General features: G+C 26.7%; 1 protein-coding gene across 2 annotated transcripts; it reads left to right on the top strand.

Annotated features, from left to right (window-relative positions):
- The first annotated feature begins 7,209 nt into the window (after positions 1-7,209).
- LOC113872113 (60S acidic ribosomal protein P0) lies at positions 7,210-9,034 on the top strand. 2 transcript variants are annotated; one of them, XM_027509391.1, is made up of 6 exons: positions 7,221-7,465; positions 7,565-7,633; positions 7,738-7,806; positions 7,956-8,054; positions 8,145-8,537; positions 8,637-8,882. In XM_027509391.1, exons 1-6 carry the CDS (start codon positions 7,379-7,381, stop codon positions 8,778-8,780), a joined length of 861 nt encoding a protein of 286 aa, XP_027365192.1. In that variant the 5' UTR covers positions 7,221-7,378; the 3' UTR covers positions 8,781-8,882. The 2 variants fall into 2 exon arrangements, with proteins under 2 accessions (XP_027365191.1, XP_027365192.1); XM_027509390.1 differs by having other exon boundaries at positions 7,210-7,633; positions 8,637-9,034.
- Positions 9,035-9,284: the final 250 nt, after the last annotated feature.

Genomic DNA, 9,284 nt, shown 5'->3' with positions numbered 1-9,284 from the left:
TTTTATAGAAAAATATCTCATAATTTACTGTTATTCTTTATCAAATTACATAACTAGATTTAGTAATAATAAATTTTTTGTTAGTTTTATTTTTACTGAATTACATGAAATTTTACCAAACTCTAAGTATAAAATACCTATTATAAAAAGAAAAATAAATAAAATAAAATTTTATACTCAACTATGAATTTACAACAAAATAAACAGATAAAATCAAAATTCAAATATAAATATAGAAATAGAAACAAATTGAATAATTTCACTTTAATTTTATTGGAGAGCATTTGTCATTTGATACGAGAGGGTAAAATATATTTTGTATTTTTAATAAATATATTTAAAATTAATATTTTTTTATAATAAAATATATGAATTTAATATATCAATTATATATTTATTATTATAAATAATATAATTTTTAATTTAAAATTAAACAATATTTCCTCCCTCTCTATAATCTATCAAACATACCCTAACAAGACAGGATTGTGACTTTTTTACTGAAATATTTTAAAAAATATATAAAAATTTTAAAATATACCTTTGCCTAAAATATTTACAGGGATAGACCTTATTTTATGGATGTTCAGAAGTTGGATCCTAGATGTAGAAATATAAGAATACGGTTTCCCCTCTCCCTAGAAGGAAATGAAATGATATTTTTGCAGAAAAAAAATAAAAAATTAAATTAACCAAATTTGCCCGATGTAGAGGCAATTAAGAAAGCTTCATAAGTAAATATATAACCTACAAAAAAGTGGGCTAGTCTAATCAATCTTGCTTCACAATGGAAAGAGCCACTAGAAATTGCAATAGATCTATTCCGCCCAAAATGGGAATGAGTTAGGGTTATGAACTTATAATCTATAATATGATGATCGAGTCGATTCCATGGTTATAAGTTCATTCCATACCGGACCAGACCGGAATAGGGTTATATACATTCTCGTTATGAGAAGGGGTCATTTGAGCGTATCTAAATAGATACTATGTTTACATATAGATCCCTGCGTTGTTCCATTCCATTTAGGATTAGAAATAGGCATAATCGGACCTGCTTTTTACATATCTCTCATTATTTAGGACCATATTCACCTCTTTTGCCTTCTATTGAATTGAAGGAAATAGATTTGATTGTCCCAGCAGATTTTTTTATAGAAGTCATTTTGGGACCATGTCCCCCGAGAAATGACTCGGTCGATATGGCATAAGACGTTTCCTCGTTTCGATCCTTTACTAAGAAAGACCCGTGAGTTGGGTATGGGGAATATGATCGAATGACTCTTCGTCTTACGAAATCAAACCTGAAACTTTGCTAGCAAAAGAAGGGGATTCCAGAAAATAAAAGACAGAGATAGCGAGGGGAAGCTGAACAATGTAGCTATAGCTGCTCACCCTTCCTTCGAAGCTGTTAAGCCCACTCCGCGAGGAGTGTATCCTACTGGTTAAGGCTACGCCCTATGGACATTGGTTACTGGGCTGAAGAATAGATTCGGGAGGGGTAGTATAGCTCTTGCCTGAAGACGATTCGAAACATGCATTATGACTCCAACCATGGAATTCTAACATGAACGTTCGTTGATAAGTCCAAAGAAGGATCCGCGCACGGATCAGGCTTTCTGACTCACGAAAATAGACTAATGCCTAAAAGTCGGTTCCCATAACTTTTCTTTTTTTCTTTTTATATATTTTCATATAATAAAATAAAAATTATTATTTAAATTATATTTATATATTATTATTTTATTAAAATAAATATTTATAATATATTATTTGAATAAATATTTTTAAAAAATTTAATAATTCAAATAATAAAATAATTTTTATTATTTGAATTATGTTTTTTTATATTATTTAAAAATAAATAAAAATAAAAAAATATTGATTTTAAATATTTATTAAAATTTATTTCACATATTTAAGATAATAAATAATATTTTAATTTTTCTTATTATTTTATTTAATATAAATTTATTTTTTTAAATGATATTAATATTATATTGTGAAATTATATTTTTGATTATTTAATATTATAGATTTTTTTTAAAAATTACAATAATAATTTATTTAATTTTAAATTTGTATAAAATAAAAAATATAATAATAATTTATTTAATATTATATATTTATAAAATAATATTAAGTATTAAATAATAACCAATTTATTTATTTATTTTGAGATATTAATATTTATTAAAATTTATACTTAATTATTTATTTAAAAAAATATGTTGTTAATATTAATAAATATAATTAAATAATATTATGTAGATATATTATATATATATAATTATATATTTAATATAAATTATAATTACTAAAAATTTAAAAGTTGAAATGACATTAATAAAATTAAAAATGACATTAAGAAAGTTTTTAAATAATAACAACAACAAAAATTAATGACAGGAACTAGAAGCTTTAGTGATGTTTGGACATGTCTTCCTTGTGTGACCAAGGGTATGACAATAAGAACAATTTATTGCCCGACCTTGTTGTTCTCTAATGTCCATCTTTGTTCTTATCCTATTAGACTCTGGTCGACTCTTTGAAGTTCTTTTTAGTTTTAGATTTTGACACAATTAGGCTTGTGTAAGTTGGCCAATTGTCTTTGTGTTTGAGTTTTTCAAATTGACCTTCGTATACCTTATAAACTTATTGTAAAATATACACAGGAGATATGTAGATATTAAAGTTGTGGTATGTGTAAGCATGAAGCAAGTATATGCGAGTATGGAATGTGAACTTTTTGAAACTTGCACAATCACCCCACATTTCATCTAACCGTACTGTAAATCTTCCTACAGGTCAAATTTCTGTCAGATATTGCGTTTCTTCGACTAAAAGTCTAGTGCTTGTTTTGTCAAAGGTGATGACTCTATGAGTGTTCATATTTGACTGTGCATCTTGAATTGCTTTAGTTGCAACCTCCAAGTACATATGTCCAGCATTAATCATTGCATCTACTTCCTTACTTTTGTTAATGAAGAACTTATTGTAACGGGTGTATGTTGTCATAACCATAGAGCAAATTGGTAAGTTTTTAGTTTTCTTCAAGATCGAATTGATTAACTTCGCTAGGTTTGTAGTCATGTGTCCCCATCGTCGTCCGTTGTCCCATGCTAGTGTCCATTTTTTCTTTGGGATATTGTCCAACCATTGTGCAGCTTCAGGATTATTATCTTTTACTATGTTATAATAGTAAAAAAATCTCGGTTCAGTCATCCCATATACTGAAAAAAATTACAAATTAAATTAATATATTTAAATAATATATTATAAATATTTATTTTAATAAAATAATAATATATAAATATAATTTAAATAATAATTTTTATTTTATTATATAAAAACAAAAAAAAGAAAAGTTATGCTCAGAATTCGGTTCCCAAAAACTAAATTCTGAGCACCCATAAAATCAGGTCTATCCCTGTAAATATTTTGGGCAAGAGTCTATTTCAGAATTTTTATTTATTTTTTAAATATTTCGGTAAAAAAGTCCAGGATTGTTCTTATTGTGCGAGTGTGTCTCTGTTTCTTTGTGTTTGTGTGTTCTCTCGTTACTCATATTTCAAGAGGTTTGATGATGTCGGACGAAAGCTAAGATGCTGATTTTTTTTTTATTGAGCCCATTAATCACATACAATTTCCTCGAAGCTCCTTTTCCTTTCATTTGAATTTAATTATTTGATATGTAAATTTTTTTTTCTACATTTACATGTATTTTATTAGAATATGTTTGCATTTTTAAATTTTGGACTCTTAATGTATTTAAAGTATTATTTATAGGTTAAGTAACTATAATTTTTAATTAAGACCATTACTTTTTATTTTTGTTAACTCCTTATCTTCTTGTGATATTCTCATGTGAAAATGTAAAAATGACTCTTTTTTCTGTTAATTTTGAAAGTTTTAATTCAAGTTTAAGAGTATAATTTTGAGATTCTTTATAATATTTTTTAATTAACAAATATAGTATAATTTAATTAATTAATATAAATAGAAAGAAGATTCTTATAAATGCAAAAAGTATAAAGTAAAAAAATATTTGATTTTAAGTGAAATATTTAATTATGTAAAACTCACATTAGTCTCTAATATAATAATAATTAGATATATTGATTCTTAAATTTTTAACATTATCTTGAAATTTGTCAAATAATTAAGTCCCCAAAACAATAAGCGTTCCTTGCTCTTCCCTTTCCCAGTTCAATCTTCTTCAATCACCTCTTAGACTTAAACTCAAACCAATCAGTATCTCCAAATACTTTCCATTCTTCATGCTCTTTCACAGCATCATTGATCTTCCATTCTTCATGTAGGTTCTTCCATAGTAACCACGAAAATCACACTAGCACCATTGACATTGAGTCCTTGTCAGTGAGTATAACACTTATCACAATGGTCTTTGTGACGATAAGTTCAACTCTTGTATTCATGTAATCAATTAAATTAAATACATGGAGCAGAATCTTTTTATATCGGTATAAGTCTAAATTCTAAATTCTAAGTGAAAGATTCAGATTGAGTATAAGAGTTTTTAGACTTACACTAACGTAAAAACATCTTTCTCCTTAATTTATATTAAGTTCTATAATGAATAAATTTAAACCTCTAAAATTTTGTAGGTACTCCACCAAATACTTTCCATTCCTCAAATTTTAATGTATTTTATATCAACATTGGTCTTTTTAACTAAATTAAAAGAAATAATATATTTTAAAATTAGAATTTTTGGACATAAAATATTGTAGACATTTCTTTAAATTAATGTTTATTACCTTTAATCAAATTTAAAATTTAAAATACAAAAAAATACTATCATTGTAAATCATAATAAATTTACACAAATATACAATTTGATAACATGTCCACGTAATCCATAGTCAAACCATTTAAATTCATAAAATTAAAAGAATTCATACTCAGATTTTATAAATAATATTGACTTGTTATTTTAAAATTACAAATAAATCAATACATTATTATTATTATTATTATTATTATTATTATTATTATTATTATTGCTACTTGTATCAAATATTTGTGACTAAATGTATTAAACTGGTAATTAAAATAATTTAGAGTAACAATATGATTACTAGCAGATATATAAAAATAATAATATAGAAATTTACTAATTGATTAACTGTATCATATGTTTGTAAATTAAAAATCTGTTTACAAAAATTTTCTGTATATTAATAAAAGTATTAATATCATTAATGTTAAATCAAAATAAACAAAACATTATCACCAATAACTCTTAAAAGTTAAATGACTGAATATGAAGAAATATTATAATTAAATATTATTAGTTATCTAACAAATGATAAATATTTTTTTAATTTTATATTTCTTAAAATGTGAAAACTTATTTAGTTTAAGTAATGACATCAATTGTGTCCTAGATTCATTAATATGATTAAAAAAATTAACATTCTGATATATAACTATATGTCATATGTAACACTGATCAAAGTATAATAGTATATAATTTAATTTATTAGAATAAACAATATTACTTTTTGAGTTTAAAAAGTATGTATAAGAGTTAGGGTTATAAATAATATTAAAATTAGATATTACTAATTTTATTTATTTATTATTAATTATTAATACATAAAAAGTATTTTTTTCATATATATTTTTAACATTAAATGTATTTAAAATACAAAAACAAAAAAAATTCTTATAATATAAAATCTGAGTCACTAATCATTTATATTTATAAAATTTTAGTCTAAATTAACGAAGTTATAAAGTTTGAGTTTTGTTTATATTATTACTATTAAAAATATAAAAGTATGCTAAATAATGATAGAGTAATCAAGCGTTATTTTTTATTGATTTCCTATTGAATATACTTAATTCCATTATTTTTATAAATTAATTACTTTAAATTATTCGAAGGTTTACTCTTTTTTTATTCATATTATTTTTTATACGAAAATATAAAAAATCATAAATAATATCAACAACAAATATTTCTCGGACAAAACCAACTAAAATCGATAACTGGATTATCTTTTTCAAACAACTTGTTATATTAAACTAAATTTTCCAAATTAATACCATCTTCATTCAATAAAAATATTATTATTTATTCAATAAAACTATTATTAAATTAATATTTTCTATAATAAAAAAATTACCACTAATTTCCCAAAGTGTAACAGTAAATAAAACATAACATTCTGACTAAAAAATTCAGAACAATAATTAACTAATAAAACATAACGTTCCGACTCAAAATTCTATTTCAAAAATGTTTCCCATGACAAAAATTAATGTATTACATATATAAATTAAATGCTTTTATAATTTTTTAGGTACTTAGCCGATAAATTTTAGTAATCTCGTGCTTTTAAATTCAGACACATAAATTGTGACTACTTAATAACTCTAATTTTATTTATTTTAAAATATTTTGTTTTATAAGTTGATTTATGCAAAACGTTTTATTAATATGCTGAATGCTTTTATAATTTTTTTAAAATTTAATTTGGTATACATTTTGTTTATATAAATATCTAACAATTAATTGTTTTATACATAATAATAATAATAATAATAGTTGTTATTGTAAAATACAATTATTTATGAATAGTTAAAATTAAAAGTTTGACAGTGTTCATATGACAGCTTAAAACATTATACGCTTTTTTATTTTAATTTTAACTATAATTAAAAATTAGAAATCACAATATTATAGAAGAGATCTAACGAGTGAAAAGTTCTAAAAAGACAGAAAACTTATTCAAAATTATGAAAATAATAAAGCTTTTGTAATTTTTTAGAACTGAATATCCTTTTATAATGTCTAGATTGGTATTAATATTTAAAATTACTGATTTATTTGTCATTTTATGCATGGGATAAAATATTTTTTAATTGGATAAGATTTTTAAACAAGTTCAAAAAAAATAAAATAAAAAAAAAATATATATATATATATATGTTATATAATTATATAATTATATAATTAACATAAATAAATTACAATTACAATTACAATTTAATCTTATATAACAATTATATAAAATGAATAATGAGAAATGAAGAAATCCATGACAGATTTATGTTCTGCAGTTAGCAAACTATCACTCCGCCGTCCGATTCATTTTCGAAGTACAACCGTTAGATCCACAAAACCTAATTTACCTTGCGCCGCACTATAAATATAAACGGAAAGTGAGAGTTGAGAGCAAAGCCTTTGTTCTCCCTTCTTTCATCCATAGCAGCATACCACAAGAGAGAGGTTAAAGAGACGGCACCGTTTTGCTGTCCGCCTTGACCGAGCCACTGCTTCGTCTTGGCCCTCGATTTTGCCATCTGAAAACCCAATACATAACCCTAGACACATCAACAATCAACAATGGTGAAACCTACCAAGGCAGAGAAGAAGATCGCCTACGATTCCAAGCTGTGCCAACTCCTCGATGACTACACTCAGATCCTGGTTGTCAACGCCGACAACGTCGGATCCAACCAACTCCAGAACATTCGCAAGGGTCTCCGTGGTGACTCAATCGTCCTCATGGGAAAGAATACCATGATGAAGCGCTCTGTTCGCATGCACGCAGAGAAAACCGGCAACGATGTCTATCTCAGCCTTATCCCCCTCCTTGTCGTGAGTTTCTTTCTCTATAGTTTTACTGATTTTGGCATTGCTTTGTTTAATTTTGATATTTTTGTTTCGATTGCTACGGATTTGAGCCTTTTTTTTTTAATTAGGGCAATGTTGGATTGATTTTCACAAAGGGTGACTTGAAAGAGGTTAGCGAGGAGGTTGCTAAGTATAAGGTGAAGTGATTTTTACACTGTTTTTTATATTATCGATTTTTCATTGTGCCTTTTATGATGGTAATGTTGCTCTGTTTTGAACCGTGTTGTGTGCATAGTTTTTGATTGAATTAATTGTTGTCTAACACTATATTATTTAATGTGAACAGGTGGGAGCACCAGCTCGTGTTGGTTTGGTCGCTCCGATTGACGTTGTTGTTCCTCCAGGAAACACAGGACTCGATCCCTCTCAGACCTCTTTCTTCCAGGTGGGAGATCTTGTTTTTGTTTTTATTTTTGAAAATGTAATATTTTGTTGTGGATGCGTGTTTTATGTTTATTTATCCGATATATTTCAGGTGCTTAATATTCCCACCAAGATTAACAAGGGTACTGTGGAAATCATTACGCCTGTCGAACTTATTAAGAAGGGAGACAAAGTGGGGTCTTCTGAAGCTGCCTTGCTTGCCAAGCTTGGCATAAGGCCCTTCTCATATGGGCTTGTGGTTCTTTCGGTCTATGATAATGGTTCGGTCTTCAGTCCTGAAGTTCTTGATCTTACCGAGGATGACCTAATTGAGAAGTTTGCTGTTGGTGTCTCGATGGTTACTTCTCTCTCGTTGGCCGTCTCCTACCCAACACTTGCAGCTGCACCGCATATGTTTGTTAACGCGTACAAAAATGTCCTTGCTGTTGCAGTTGAGACAGATTACTCTTTCCCTGAGGCAGACAAGGTCAAGGAGTACCTCAAGGTATTGGCTTTTGACATTTTGATGTCTGTTGCTAAAGTTGTTCTCTGTATTTTTTGAACTTTTCAATTGTTTGTTTATGAATTGTCATGTTAAACGCAGGATCCAAGTAAATTTGCTGTGGCTGCTGTTGCTGTTCCTGCTGCTGATTCTGGTGCTGGACCAGCTGCTGCCAAGGAAGAGGAGAAGAAGGAAGAGCCGGCTGAGGAGTCTGACGATGACATGGGTTTCAGTCTTTTTGACTAACTTGTGTAATACTTGTTGAGATTGCTTTAGATATATTTTAATTTTGCTGCTTTAGGTTTGATGAAATTTATAATTTTAGGTCTTATATGAGGATTTATTATTATAATATCTTGGCAGGATAATCCTCTCCAACTCTGAAACATTTGAGTTATTATTTAAGCATTATCTTGTTTTCATGCAAACATTGTCTTTTTGGTGCAAAATCGATGATTTATATTGTTTAGTGAAACTAACTTACGATGTGTTGTTGATGTGAATTTGATGCTTGGGCATTTCTGTTGAATTTGGTGAAAACATATCTTTTGAAACAAGCAATCTTTTTCTAATTCTGAAATGTCATCCTTGAGCCAATAATGCATGCATTTTCAACTAAATTGTATATTACACAATTATTTAAAATGAATAAATACCTTTTGCATTTTATGGTGAAAATAATTTAAACCTAATATAGTTCTTATACATGTCACTATTAAAGGATTATTATTAGCTAAGTATTTTTAAAAA

Source organism: Abrus precatorius, unplaced genomic scaffold, assembly GCF_003935025.1.
Source record: "Abrus precatorius isolate BTA unplaced genomic scaffold, Abrus_2018 Scaffold7, whole genome shotgun sequence".
Taxonomy (NCBI): domain Eukaryota; kingdom Viridiplantae; phylum Streptophyta; class Magnoliopsida; order Fabales; family Fabaceae; genus Abrus; species Abrus precatorius.
This window is presented reverse-complemented; position numbering and strand designations above follow the sequence as displayed.